The following is a 15,848-nucleotide window of genomic DNA, read 5'->3' as shown; positions in this document are numbered from 1 at the left end:
ATCATATTAGGTTAAAGATGTTAAATTGTTTTTTACTCACATGCAGATCTATTTGTAATATAAGTTCATGAATAGCTGTTACTCACAGGAAAATACTTTGCCAAAACGTTAAAGTCCAGAAAGCCAACGATGAGCCATGCGACCACTGTCAGCACGGAGACGACCACTATGAATGGAACGAAATAGCCACTCAGTTTGTCAGCTAACTGTTGAATCGGTGCCTACCAAGAAAAGAGGACAGTAACATCACAATTGTAAATTTGCATAATGATATCTAACATGTTTTTTTAATCAAAAACTAAAGGAAAAACATGAATATGTGCAAAATGAGTGCTGTCAGAGTTCACATGTGAAAGGATGTTATTGATTAAATGTTTCTCATAAATAAAATGAAGAAATACTTTATTTTAAAGAAACAGTTTAGCCAAAAATTTTAATTAGCTGAGAAAATGAGATTTCAAATACTGTAGCTGATAAAAACATCACAAGTAATCCAAACGGCTGCAGTCCATCATTTAATAACTATGTGTTTGTAATGTTTGTATAGACTATTTTGGCCAGAACTGACTGTTTAAAGTTACTTAAAGGTTGTATCAGCGATTTCTAGCCTGAAACATAAAGTGTCAAATTCAGCTGACCTTTCATCACGATCCGCTCACAGTGTTCCAACCAATCAGCGTCAGGGGTTTGGTGTTGTGGACTTTCGCTCCGCCTCCCTCACATCCCTGCACCAGTAGGAAAGTCCACAACACCAAACCCCTGACGCTGATTGGTTGGAACACTGTTTGTTTATCTGTGGAAAGGTTGGTAGTGCCGATTGTTTTTTTGGCATATCTCGGACCCTAGGCTGACCAGAGAGACGCGTTTTTTTCACAGACAATTTATGGGGCAGGCAGCGAGCGGATCGTGAATAAAGGTCAGCTGAATTTGACACTTTAAGTTTTAGGCTAGAAATCGCTGATACAACCTTTAATGATCTATTACATATACAGTATATCACAAAAGTAAGTACACCCCTCACATTTCAGCAACCATTTTAGTATATCTTCTCAAGGGACAATACTATAGAAATGAAACTTTTATATATTTTAGAGTAGGCAATGTGCAGCTTCTATAGCAGTATAGATTTACTATACGTTCTGTGCGTCGGGTGCAGAACCTGGATTCAAAAAACAGAGTGCTGTAAAGGCTGCAGAAGTAGAAAGTCAGCTTGTCAGTGCTCAGACCATATGCTGCACACTGCAACAAGTCGGTTTGCGTAGGCGTCGTCCCAGAAGGAAGATTCATCTTAAGCTGGCTCACAAGAAAGCCCACAAACAGTTTGCTGAAGACAACCTGTCCAAAAGCATGAATTACTGGAACCATGTCCTGTGGTCTGATAAAACTGTAAGATAAACTTGTTTGGCTTAGATGGTGTCTAGCATGTGTGGTGATGCCCTGGTGAGGAGTACCAAGAAAATTGTGCCTTGCCTACAGTCAAGCATGGTGGTGGTAGCATCATGGTCTGGGGCTGCATGAGTGCTGCTGGTACTCAGGTGAAGGTGATGAGGTGGCCAAGTTCCAGACCTGAATCCTATTAAGCACCTGTGGGGCATCCTCAAGCATAAGGTGGAGAAGCACCATGTGTGTAACGTCCAGCAGCTCTGTGATGTCAACCTGTGCAGTAGAGCTGCACGATTAATCGCACGATGTTGTGAGGCGCGTTTAGTCAATGAAACCGGTACTTTGATTAGTAGTAAATCTCCATCACGTGCGTTCAGCTGGAGCGGCAAGTAATACACAGAGACGTAAATCACTGACAAGCTACGCCAAATCGTGCTCAAAATCGCATTCGATTTTGAGCGCGATTTGGCGTAGCTTGTCAGTGATTTACGCCTCTGTGTATCAATTGCCGAATGCTGAACGCATGTGCTGAATGCACGTGATGGAGATTTACTACTAATCAAAGTACCGGCTTCATTGACAAAACGCGCCTCACAACATTGCGTGATTAATCGTGCAGCCCTACTGTGCAGCTCTGGTCAATTCCATACCCAGGATGATTAAGGCAGTGCCAGATAACAATGGTGCTAACACAATATATTGACACTTTGGACAAGTTCACTTAGGGTGTACTCACTTTTGTTGCCAGCTATTTTGACAATAATAGCTGTATGCTGATTTTCAGGGGACAATAAATCTATACTGCTATACAAGCTGCACATTGACTACTCTAAAATATATCCAAGTTTCATTTCCATAGTATTGTCACTTGAGAAGATATGCTAAAATGGTTGCTGAAATGTGAGGGGTGTACTCACTTTTGTGACATACTGTATGTAGCGTTTCACTTAAAGGGATAGTTCAACCAAAAATGAAAATTCTGTCATGAATCACCCCCATGTTGACAAATTAAGATATTTTTGATGAAATTCGAGAGCTTTCTGATGCTGCATAGACAGCAACGCAACTGACACGTTCAAGGCCCAGAAAGGTAGAAAGGACATCATTAAAATAGTCCAGATGACATTAGAGGTTCATCTGTACTTTTATGAAGCAAAGTCATTATTTTGGTTTTCTTTGTGCACAAAAAGTATTCACTTTTCGAAAAGTATTCACTATTCTCGCAGCCTTATACAATTACGGCTGAACCACTGATTTCACACACTGCAAAAAAATTCTTACTCAGATTTTTTGTCTTGTTTCCAGCCAAATTTTTTAAATCAAGAAGGATTTTCTAGACAAGTAAAAATTATTGTCTTGTTTTCAGAAAAAACAAAGTCAAAATTAAGTGGGCTTTTGCTTAGAACATTTAGAACTTTGTTTCAAACAAAAAACAAGACAATAATTTTTACTTTTTCTAGAAAGTCTTTCTTGATTTGAGAATTTTTAGATATTTTGAATGGAAACAAGACAAAAATTCAAAGTAAGAAAAGCATTTTTTTGCAGTGCATGGACTACTTTTTTGATTTCCTTATCTTTCTGGGCCTTAAATTTGTCAGTTGCGTTGCTGTCTATGCAGAGTCAGAAGCTCTCTGATTTCATTAAAAAATATCTTAATTTGTGTTCAGAAGATGAACAAAGGACATGAAGGTGAGTAATTAATGACAGAATTTGGTGAACTAATTTAATTTAATTAGCTTTTCATCAACTCACAAACCCCCTGCCGTTCTCTCACAACCCCTGCTCTAAAAGGTTTGTTTGTGCACATGTGTGTGCATTTTATGTTTGTGCACATGACTTACCTTTGATGTCTGGGCCTCTTCCACTAGTTTGACTATCTGGCTGAGCGTGGTCTCTGCCCCTACATGTGTGGCTTCCACTAGCAGAGCTCCATGAGCGTTAATAGAGCCTGCAATCACACAACTGCCTGGTTTCTTAATGACCGGCATCGGCTCCCCTAGAATGACGAATTGACTTTCAGTTAGGATTTCAGATTCGTATCCATCAGGCAGCTTTGGACCTTTGGGCCAATATAATGCCAGTGTAACTAATGAACATGATAGATCACTAGGAAAAAGCAGAAAAAGCTAAAGAGGAGGTGAAGCCAGAAACCAAAAATCATACTTTGAAATGGAGCAGGCACAACATTCAGTCTATATGAAAAATGAATTTTTCGACAAATGAGATTTGTGTAATTTTGAGTCCTTTCTCTTATCCCAGCTTATATGCGCACTGCACCTGTAAATGTGAATGAACATGATTTTTTGGTTGCACATTCTCCTTTTTAAAGTCACTGGGAAAACCCACAAAGTATTTACTATGACACTGTTTACAAATGTAGACAGATTGAACATCCTAAACCACACAAACTCCCACTGACTGAGTCAAAGTCTTACCAGTGATAAGGGACTCATCTGCCATTGACGTGCCTTCAATGACCTTCCCGTCAACAGGGAACTTTCCCCCTGGTGCCACCTTTACCACGTCGCCTCTCTGCACCAGGTCCACAGAAACCTGTTCTTCTCTGACACATGACAGCAAATTGACAGGTTAGTCTTACAAGTCTCGAGCAACACGGCACACACATCAATCAACACCATTCAGTATTCTGAGGTTCTACTAGATCTAATGAAATTCATTTATGCCAAGGGTGCTCAATCCTGCTTCCTTTGAGAGCCAACTTCTATTCCAAAGGTCGACATCCCACAGCATGCTAGCTATTCAACTGAACTAACATTTTACTTGCACTCACAGCAGTGCTGTTGCACTAAATCAGGTTATTCTGTATTTTTGTTGCTTTTTCGCTCTTAATAATTATTTGAGGAAGTCATTTATTTGGAGTTTTATTTATTATTATATATTTAGATTTAATTAAACTAGATTTTAAAGAAGTCTCTTCTGCACACCAAGCCTGCATTTATTTGATCCAAAGTACAGCAAAAGCAGTACAGTTTTTAAATATTTTTACTATTTAAAATAACAGTTTTCTATTTGAATATATTTTAAAATGTAATTTATTCCTGTTATCAAAGGTAAATTTTCAGCATCATTACTCCAGTCTTCATTGTCACATGATCCTTCAGAAATCATTCTAATATGAGGATTTGCTGTTCAAGAAACATTTTTATTATTATTATTATAATTATTATTATTATTATTATTATTATTATTATTATTATTATCAATATTTAAAACAAGCAAGTTATTTTTTTTTTTAGGATTCTTTGATGAATAGAAAGATTCAAAGATCAGCCAAAAGCGAGAGTCAGTATGTTTTTTTTTTTTTTGAAGGAATTAATAGAAATCAATACTTTTATTTAGCAAGGATGCTTTAAATTTATCAAAAGTGATGATAAAACATTTATAATGCTACAAAAGATTTCTATTCCAGATAAACGCTGTTCTTCTGAATTTTCTACTCAATATTTTTTTCAACATAATAAAATAATACATGTTTTCTGAGCAGCAAATCAGAATATTAGAATGATTTCTGAAGGATCATGTGATGAAGTAATGATGCCCAAAATTTAGCTTTAAAATCAAAGGTATAAATTACATTTTAAAAATTTTTCAAATAGAAAACTGTTATTTTAAATAGTAATATTGTAATAGTAATATTTAAATTTTTTTACTGTTTTTGCTGTACTTTGGATCAAATAAATGCAGGCTTGGTGAGCAGAAGACACTTATTTACAAAACATTAAAAATCTTACTGGTCAAATACTTTTGACTGGTAGGGTATATATTTATATTAGTGCAGTAAAATGTTTGAAATTCTGTAAATTCTGAAACTTATTACAATATAATAAAATATTAATAAAATATGCACTAATGTTCATATGTTTGGATTCAGTAAGAATGTTTTTTAAAGGTTATTTTAATTCAGCAAGTACATGAACATGATAATAATTAATAATAATAATTAATTAATTCAAATTAGTTTCTTGAGCACCAAATCAGCATATTAGTGAGTTATTGTAATTTGTTAAAATTACAGTTTTACTGTTTTTACTATTTTTATCAAATAATTATAGCCTTGGTGAAAAAAGACTTTATTCAAAAGAATTAAAAAATCTTACCAATTCTGAACTTAGTGTAATAATACTGTAAATAATCACTTTTACTTGTAATAATTTTATTTTTATAACTAAACTTAAATGTTTACATTATTTAATTATAATTATTATATTATTAAATGCATTATAAATACATTTTCTGCTTTAAAATACAATGATTCACACATGTTTTAATAATTATAATTAAAGGTGCTGTAAGGAATTTTATTTTGTATTTATTTATTTTTAATATTGCACATACAATGTCTCTAATATCTGGCAGATGTCATTGAAATGTGCCCTGGGAAATCATAGCTGTCTCTGTGACAGCCCTCTGTAAACAGAAAAAAAGGAGTCAGAGAAGCACTGCTTATTTTTGTCAGAAATGCTCTCTGCCTGTCAATCATTTTGTGCATTCGGGTTTGCAGGCATGTCCTTGGAGCATGGGGTTTTGGGCCGAGAACTTATCACGGGAGTTAAGGTATTCATTTTGATAACACTACATTTGATACATATAAAAAATAAGGCTGATATCAAAATATCATGAAATTAGAAAATGGAACATCATGTCAAAAAGTATCTAATGACTAGTTCACTAATGAGCTTATTGAGCACCCCTGAAAAATACTCCAACAGCAGCTAGTTTCTAATTAAAAGCTCATATAATGACTTCTTTATAGAGTTAAGTGAACCTGATGATGGTGTTGTCTCTTCCCAGGGACACTATAGTGGCATCCGTGGCCTGAAGTGACATCAGTTTTGCAAGAGCTTCAGATGTTTTACTCTGCAAGGACAAAAAAAAGAAAAAATGTTTTTCTAATGCTCAAATGGCAAGCCCACAGACACATTCCAGCCTTAAGACCACCTGTTTTTTGTTCACTAAGACCACTGTGTCATTATTTGAATTCACTGTTTGTTGGCAGCTTGTTGTACAGTAATGGTGTAATCTATTTTTAAATAAACACCCACCAAAATGGCATAAAGAAAAAATAGTACATAAGTTGCCATCCTTTCAAAAGGTACTACACTTTAGCTACTAATATGTACCTTATTCTAACTTTTAAACTACAAATCTGTAGTGAAACTATAAAAAAAAAACTTATGTATTATCAAAACACACATTGCTGGATATTTTGTGGCTGTTCTTGTTACTAATTAAACCAAAGACAGTTCAGAACCACTTGAGAAAACTCCTCAAACTGCAAAGAGCATTTTATTACTTTGGCATTTTTATAACATAATGACAGCTTTGTCACATGAAGCATGTCTGTGAATGCATGAGAGAGAGATTACAGCAGTAGACATACCGTAGTAAACATATGGTCATAAACCACCGGTTCTGCTATATTTAATAAGCATTTTTCCAGTATAATGAGTACATTAATACAAGAAATGCATTTAAAAGCAATCAAAAACCTCAATGTGCAGACTAGTGCTGTGACATATGGCCTTACCAACTTGCTAATAAATTAGACTGTATGTGAAATATCAAAATAAATATCAAAATATGGATACATTTCATTCTTATGGTAACAATTAAATTAACAGCCTTTTTTTTCAAGTCAAAAACTTTATTTACAGTCCCTCAAGAATTTTTTCAACTTTTTGTTGCTTAAACTGCTTTAAATTACTTTTTTTCCACATCAATCTACACTCTACACTACACCATTATGATAAAGCAAAAATAAAATTGTCACAACTTCGTAAATTTATTAATGTCAGTATTTTGTCCTGTCTTGTTCTGTTCTCCTAGTGTTTTTCCCCCTATGTTTCCAGTTCCTATGGTTTAGTCCTTGTCTCCCCCTTTAGTTCTGTCTCATTTGGTCTAGTCATGCCCATATTTGTATTTCCCCCTCGTCATCCTATTATCTCGTTTGTAACCACGCCCAGTCTTCAGTGTATTTAAGTCTGTGTCTGCTCACTACCCCTTGTTCGTTGTTAATGTTACTAATGTTTCATGTGCTCATTTCTTGCTCCTGGTTTTTGTTTGTATCATTTTCAAGTATTTTTGTTTAATAAACTGTTTATCTCATCTACTCCGGATCTCCTCCTCCATCTCCACTCCTCAACCCAGCCAGACTGTGACAATTAAAACTAAAACAACTGAAATAAGTACATTGCATAAGTATTCATACCAGTGAACTCAGTACTTAGCTAAAGCGCCTTTACAGCCTCAAGTCTTCACCTTTCAAGCTCTGTCAGATTGGATAGAGTCTGCCAGACATTTTCATGCTTCTCCAGAAATGTGTGATTGAGTTCAAGCCCAGGCTCTGGCTGGACTACTCAAGGACATTCACAAAGTTGTCTATGAGCCACTTTTGCTGTGTGTTTACGGTCATTCTCCTGTTGTAACATAAACCTTCTGCCCAGTCTGAGGTTCTGAATGCTCTTGACTGGGTTTCCATTAAGGCTATCTCTCTATTTTGCTGTGTTGAGCTTTTCTTTTACTCTGAGTCTCTCAGTCCCTGTTGCTCAAAAACAACCGCACAGCATGAGGCTGCAACCAGCACACTTTACTTTTGGGATTGTACGCTCCAGGTGACGAGCAGTGCCTGGTCACCTTCACATATGATGCTTGGAATTGAGGCTCATCAGACCAGAAAATCTTGTTTCTCACAGTCTGAGGGTCCTTCATCTGCTTTTTTGCAAATTCCAAGTGTGTTTTCATGTGTCTTCACTGAGGAGAGGATTGAGTCTTGCCACACAGTGTTGCAGTAATGTTTGTCCTTCTGAAGGTTTCTCCTATCTCCACATTTAATCATAGAACTCAACTACAGTGACCATCAGGATCTTGGTCACCACTCTAACCAAAGCCTTTCTCCATTTGCTCAGTTTGGCCAGGGCGCCAGCTCTAGGAGAAGTCCTGGTTGTTTCAAAGTTCTACCATTAAGGGAGACTACATGCTTCTGTGAACCTTCAATGCAGCAGAATTTTTTCTGAACTCTTCCCCAGATGTGTGTCTTAATGCAGTCCTGTCTCTGAGCTCTACAGGCCCTTTTTGTTTTTTTTGTTTTTTTACCTCAGAGCTTGGTTTTTTGCTCTGATGTGCATTTTCAGCTGTTGGATCTTTTATTAAGACGTGTACCTTTCCAAATCATATCCATTCAATTGTCTTTGCCACATCTACAAGCAACATGAATGATCCTGACCTACATTTCAACTGTCTGAGATAAGGGTATGAATACTTATGCAATGGAATCATTTAAGTTTTTTATTTTTAATAAATTCGCAAAGATGTTAAAAACTATTTTTTGCTTTGCTATTATGGTGTATGGAGTGTAGAGTGATGTGGAATAATTTAAATCAGTTTAACGTAAGGCAGCAACATAACAAAATGTGAAAAACATGAAGGGGTATGAATACTTTCGCACGGCACTGTAATATGACTAATGCAAAATACATTAGGATGACCAATCAACAATAGATTACATTAGGCTAATATTTACATATGAGATCACTTTATTAACCTAAGCACCGGTTAATATGTCAAAATGCATATTTACTATACCATTAACGTATTAGGCTGATACACCATGCTGCTTTTATTTGACGTTATTATAATCCATTAAGTATTGTCAGAAACGGCACTTTGTCATTGTCTTATAAGCTAATAATAAAGAGAAATTACAATACTGATCATTTGACTGAGCTCTGAGCCACAAGTACTGTATTTATGAGAGTTTTTTGATGTTCCTTTACCTTTGCAACATGCTCCAGCCAGCGTCCCAGAGCGATGAACATCAAAAGCATTGGAGGAGTGTCAAAAAAGGTTGGGGGACTCTGTTTGGCTCTTTCAAAAATGGCTACGATCAGTACTATAAATGAATACAAGTACGCAATGGTGGTCGCCAATACAATGAGCACGTCCATGTTGGCTACACCGTGTCTTAGCGAACGGTATGCTTGTTTGTAGAAGTACTGGCCACCTAGAAACTGAATGGGAATAAAAGAAAATCAAAAAAGAGAGAAATACGATATTATTGATTAATCAGATGGTCATTCAAACTATTATGTATGATCTCAAAGTGGCACTACACTAAATTCTAAATGTTGAAATTTTGCATGAGAACATTCTATGCCCACATAAAAATAATCAATTATTATTAGATGAGACCCAACGTTCTTCTATAACCTGTAGTGGAAATACCTGAACAAATGTGCAGAGTATGAAGAAGATCAAGTTAATGATGGAGAGACCAGGTAGGATGTTCTTTTCCAAATACATGGAACCACCATGTTCCTTGTATTGACTGTCATTCACCATCATGTAGATCATCAGAGCCAACACTGGGATCCCAAAAAACAGGCTGATCAGAAACGAACGCCTCCATCTGCCAATACAGACCAGTTTACACTATAACTTATTGCAATACATACACTTACACTTTGACAGACACACTCACGCACACACACACAGAAGTAAGTGAGGATGAATAATAAAAAAAGATACTTTCTGTCGAATTTCCTTTTTGTGGTCTAGTGTGTTGTTCAATCCCTCATTTTTAATTAAAGACGCACCAAAACCCAAACCCTAGAGAATATAGAGAGAACAGACAAATGAAATGAGAGATTAAGCATGACAACAATACAATGATTAAATAACATTAATATTAAAACCTAATTGATCCTCATCCTTCTTAATAATATAAATATAACTTTACCTCAATAATTTGGATGATATTTCTAATGCCTATCAAATCCGGGTCAAACTTCACATGAGCTTTGTTTGTTGCCAAAGCAACAGAAGCGTGCAGTATTCCGTTTGTCCTCATAAGTTTGGTTTCGATGTTATGGACACAGGAAGCACATGTCATACCGGTGACCTGATGAAATATCAGTGTCAAGACTGAAATCCAAGAATGAAACAGGCTCACAGGGCTGTAAATTGCTTATATCAAACTATTCTTTTGTTGAATTCTACATTAGACCTTCATAAGGATTTCTATTTCATCTCTTTTCCCGCTGGTTCATATAAAAAAGAGGACAAAGTAAAGTTTTTTCTTTAGCTTTTCTTTTCTCTAATGTAAATGTATTGCCTTATGTAGAGATCATGTGTCCGCTAAATACAGGCACTTTTCAATCCAAGCAGTGAATTTTTTTTTTTTTTTTTTTTTTTTTACTGTTTAAAAATAGCTAATTGTTGAACGCAGGTACTGGAAAAGAGAATCAGTCATGTGATTTGGCAAATACAAAAGGGAGAAAAAGCCCATAAACTTCCATACTCTTACACTTTAGTTTTAATTTTTGCATTATTGTTTAATTATATTATTATGACTATTGTTAGCATGTTATGATGATATTATAATTTATTGTCTAAATTTATATCATTATTACAACTTCATAATAGCCACAAAGTATCATTACCACGGTGTAAATCATTTACAAATAAATACAAGTGTTTCAAACAACCTGTGTAAAAAAATAAATTTTATAGGAAATTGCAATTAAAAAATATTTAATATTTAAAATATATATATATGTAATATACACACTACCAGTCAAATGTTTTTGAACAGTAAGATTTTTAATGTTTTTTTCAAGCAGTTTCTTCTGCTCACCAAACCTGCATTTTTTTATCCAAAGTACAGGAAAAAATTGTATAATTTTGAAATATGTTGACTATTTTAAATAATTGTTTAATATTTGAATATATTTCAAATATTATTTGTAAATGTAATTTATTTCTGTGATTTCAAAGCTGAATTTTTAGCATCATTACTCCAGTCACATGATCCTTCAGAAATCATTCTAATATTCTGATTTGCTGCTCAAAAAACATTTAGAATTATGTTGAAAACAGCTGAGCAGAATTGTTTAGGTTTCTTCTTAGGCTTCTGATGAATAGAAAGTTCCGAAAAACAGCATTTATCTGAAATAGAAATATTATGTAACATTATTAGTTTTTTTCATCACTTTTGATCAATTTAAAGCATCCGTGCTAAATAAAAAATGATTTGCTGTTCAAGAAACATTTATTATTATTATTATTATTATTTATTATTATTATCAATATTTAAAACATTTTTTAAGTGAGTGCACTTTCAGGCTTTTTTTATGAATAGAAAGATCCAAAGATGGGCATTTATCTGAAAATTTATCTAAAAAAAAAAAAAAAAAAGATTATATATATATATATAATATATATATATAACAGATAACTTTTCAGATTAAAGCAAATCATTATTATTGCTGAAAAAAATGAAGCTTTGAATTAACAAGAATAAATTACATTTTAAAAGACATTCAAATAGAAGCAGTTATTTTAAACAGTAAAAATATTTCACAATATTACTGTTTTTTCTGTATTTTGGATCAAATAAATGCAGGCTGGTGAGCAGAACTACTACACTAAAAACATAAAAAATCTTTTGATTGGTAGTGCACTTATAAATTAATAAAAATGTGGTGGTAAAGATGTTTTTGTGAAAACATTAAATAAATTACTCATTACAAAAAATATCAAGTCACAAATACCAAAAAAGAGAATAGGACAAGGAGAACATATTGTTTGGTTCACCCATAATTGCACCCAGACACTCACAGAAAGATCCAAGACACCGTCCTGGGCTGTATTGTCTTCCATCACTGTGGCACCAAACCCTAAGCGAGTGATGAGCTGGACGATCTGTGGTGGGTCCAGAAGCCCTGGATCATACTTTACCTCTGCCTTACCAGCCATCAGAGCGACTAATACCGATTTAATACCTAGACATCCATCAACACAAATAAAAATCAAACCACTGTTCTACATACATATGTGACCCTGGACCACAAAACCAGTCATAAGGGTCAATTTCCTTTAATTGAGATTTATACATCATCTGAAAGCTAAATAAATAAGCTTTCCATTGATGTATGGAAAATAAATTGGAAAATCTGGAATCTGAGGGTGCGAAAAAATCTAAATATTGAGAAATGCCTTTAAAGTTGTCCAAATTAAGTTCTTAGCCATGCATATTACGATAGGAAATTTACAAAATATCTTTATGGAACACGATTTTTACTTAATATGATTTCACTTATACAATGTATTTTTGGGTATTGCTACAAATATACAGTGCTACTTAAGACTGGTTTTGCGGTCCAGGGTCACATATATGACATTTAATTTATTTGCTTGATCACATAAATAGAGTTTTAAAAAAGTACATCCTGAATGGCATTTTTACCTTCATGTTTTAACAGATTTCTCTCAATGTTGGCCACACAGGATGCACAGGTCATCCCTGTCACATGAACAAAACACTTCCGGGTCTCACTTCCTTCTTGGTTGTCTTTGGTGATTTCACTTGCTGAGGATTTGGATCTATGGCTTTGTTTTGGAGCACTTGGCTTTTGATTACTTGATGAAGCCTCATGAATTCCAGAATCTTTGAAAAAGAGAAATTATGTGTGAAAGAGAGGGAAAAAAGCGTTAAAGACATTCAATGCTTCTACTAAATAAATGCACAAAATTAAATTTTTAATACAGGTTTATTGTTATAGCTTGCTAAAATGATTTTTAGATCCCAACAAACTATGCATTTTTGGATTTAAGTTTACTTAGGATCACAGCTTAAAAAGTTATAAACATTTCTAAGAGAGAGAGAGAGTGAGAGAGCAGTCTGCCTAAAGCCCCTTTAATCCGATTAACTCTCCCACTGTTCCTTTTAAAGGTTGCCATGTCTGGGTTTTGAGTCATTCAAGAACACTTCATGTTATTCTAGAATGGCAACCTGTGTGGTATCCAATGATACCATTGTTCTGGATAGATTTTGCTGGCAGAGGAGAAGCCACTGTCTAGACAAGATAAAGATTTGGCCAATTTGGCGATATCCACTTGGTTTTACAGTCAGTTAAAGATTTAAGCCCTAAAGCCTCTAAACTACACATTTAGTACAAACAAAAATAGGTGCTATTTAGTAAACAGTAAGCTTGTGTTGACTTATCAGGTACATATATAAAGTTTCAGTATCATATGGTCCTTGTAAGTATGTGTATTCTGATATGTATTCACAACCTTGATCCAGCCACGCTTCGAATCCCATGTCCTCAATTGCCGCCCTCAGTTCTTCTGCACAGGTCACGCTAGAGTCAAATGTTACAATTCCCTTCTTTTCCTGTAAGTAAACTTTAATGGTACGTACTCCGGCTCTTTGGGACACCATTCCCTCTATGGCTTGAACACAAGAGTTGCATGTCATTCCTTCAATTCTAATGGTGGCAGTCTGAATTCGGGCAGAATTTGATCTGGAGTTCCAACCAGGAATGGAAACCCTAAAATTCCCTGGTGGAATCTCCTCTAAGAGGCCTTTAACTGTCTCCAGGGTTAGCAGTGATGGGTCAAATCTAAGGTCCACACTTCCTTTTTCAAGTGAAACGAAGACCGAGTTGACACCTACCACTCCTGACAAAGTCTCTGTTATGGTCTTTACACATGACCCGCAATGCATCCCTTCTATGCCTAATGTCACCTCGGACCAATCAGTCACCGAAGGCTGCGGTTGACTTGGCATGGCCAGAAGTGAAGCATCAAACCCCATATCTTCGATATGTTTTCTCAAAATTTCAGGTGTTATCTTTGCAGGGTTAAACTTCACAGATGCTTCTTTATCACTCAAAGACACCTGGATACTAACAACACCTTCAAGACTTCCAATCCGCCCTTCAATAGATCGGACACATGACTGACAGGTCATTCCCAGCACGCGGATCTTCACCTCGCTCTCCTTAATGGCTAATTGGTTGCCCAAATTGCGCTTCTGTGCATTGTTGCCTTCTGGTTCATAGCCAAGATTATCAAAAGCAGCCGAAGTTCCGTTTTCCTAAACAAACAGAAAAAACTGAGAATAAACTGATGAACATAGCATTTGTGAAATATAATGTAGCTTAACTTTGAATTAATGGCATATACTACCAGTCAAAAGATTTTTTATGTTTTTAAAGAAGTCGCTTTTGCTCACCAAGCTTCCATTTATTTGATCCAAAGTGAAGCAAAAACAGCAACATTCTGAAAAATTTTTACTATTTAAAATAACTATTTAAAATAATTGTGTTCTATTTGAATATATTTTAAAATGTAATTTATTTTAAAGCTAAATTTTAGCATCATTGCTCCAGTCATATGATCCTTCAAAATCATTTTAATATTCTCATATGCTGCTCAAAAATATTTTGTATTATTATTATTATTATTATTATTATTATTATTGTGTAAAAACAGCTGAGTAGATTTTATTCAGGTTTCTCTGATGAATAGAAAGTTCAGAAGAACAGCATTTATCTGAAATAGAAATCTTTTGTATCATTATACATGTCTTTATCATCACTTTTGATCAATTTAAAGCATCCTTGCTAAATAAAAGTATTCATTTCTATTTAAAAAAAAAATACTGACTGCAAGCTTTTGAATGGTTTAGTGCAGCGGTTCCCAACCGGGGGGTCGCGACCCACTAGGGGGCCTCAGTGATCCTCCAGGGGGGCCGCGAGATATCTTAAAATTGATGTAAATATTATCCTATAATTGTTTAATTTCATTATTAATGCGCTAAATGAGAATAATAAAAGCACAGCCTCTCTCGTGTTCTGTGATTGATTGCTTCAGACTCGGCGCAGCAAGCCTCGCACTGTTTAATACAGACTGAATGGCGGCTCAAAACTTCCAAATGCTGTACGCAAACTAATGTTACATCTCTCGTCTGCACGCATGAAGCAAACTGTCGTAAAGGTAAAAGGTAAAAACGATTAGAGTCATAATAACGAACTTGCGCGTGCCTAATGTCTCGTGTAAATCAGAATCGTGCATGAGACACGCATAAGGCCCCGATCACACCGAACGCGTCTTTTAGTTCTAAAAACGCAAGGCGCACAGCACTGCCTTGTTTGGTGACTTTTAATAAAAGAGCAGTGTGCTGCGTTTTTTTTATGTTGCTAAGCAACGACCAAGACAGCTGTCCTGTCAGTCAAATCAAAGGATTATAGCGCGAGCGCTCTAAAATCTTACGGTGCGTTCACGCTACAGCGTCAAATCCACGCTCAGTGCCGCTAGCAACGCTACAACGCCACTGCTTTGGGGAGTGTCTAATTTAGGGCTGAGCACACCTCTGAAAAACAATGTTCACACCCTATTTACGTTCCATTGTCTTCTTTTAACGGCGGTCCGCAAACTAAACTGTAGCGTATACTAACAACATGCAAAGTACATTTACTTTTGCGTGACTTTTTCAATAATATGTGATTTCAGCTCAGTAATCCACCAGTTTCGGAAACACGCGTCATAGTCTTTCCTTGCCAACTTCTCACACCGATTGGTTGTCGCCGGCGTTTTGCGCTCAAAATTTGCATAAAGTTGAGGAATGCCCAACCTTTTGACGCTGTCAGCTGCTCTCAACG

General features: G+C 35.4%; 1 protein-coding gene across 1 annotated transcript in view; it reads right to left on the bottom strand.

Annotated features, from left to right (window-relative positions):
- Positions 1-15,848, bottom strand: part of atp7b (ATPase copper transporting beta) — a 30,175-nt gene that overhangs the window by 8,398 nt on the left and 5,929 nt on the right. Inside the window, exons 2-12 of the mRNA XM_073851189.1 lie at positions 13,477-14,281; positions 12,647-12,847; positions 12,019-12,182; positions 10,139-10,300; positions 9,928-10,008; positions 9,625-9,831; positions 9,177-9,410; positions 6,170-6,261; positions 3,819-3,946; positions 3,225-3,379; positions 87-221 (exon numbers count right to left, since the gene is read on the bottom strand). Coding sequence (XP_073707290.1) covers positions 87-221; positions 3,225-3,379; positions 3,819-3,946; positions 6,170-6,261; positions 9,177-9,410; positions 9,625-9,831; positions 9,928-10,008; positions 10,139-10,300; positions 12,019-12,182; positions 12,647-12,847; positions 13,477-14,281 — 2,364 coding nt within the window. The remainder of the gene's footprint in view (positions 1-86; positions 222-3,224; positions 3,380-3,818; positions 3,947-6,169; positions 6,262-9,176; positions 9,411-9,624; positions 9,832-9,927; positions 10,009-10,138; positions 10,301-12,018; positions 12,183-12,646; positions 12,848-13,476; positions 14,282-15,848) is intronic.

Source organism: Garra rufa, chromosome 12 (assembly GCF_049309525.1).
Source record: "Garra rufa chromosome 12, GarRuf1.0, whole genome shotgun sequence".
In the NCBI taxonomy this organism is placed as follows: Eukaryota; Metazoa; Chordata; class Actinopteri; order Cypriniformes; family Cyprinidae; genus Garra; species Garra rufa.
Note: the sequence above shows the minus strand (reverse complement) of the source record. Positions and strands in the feature narration are given on the sequence as shown.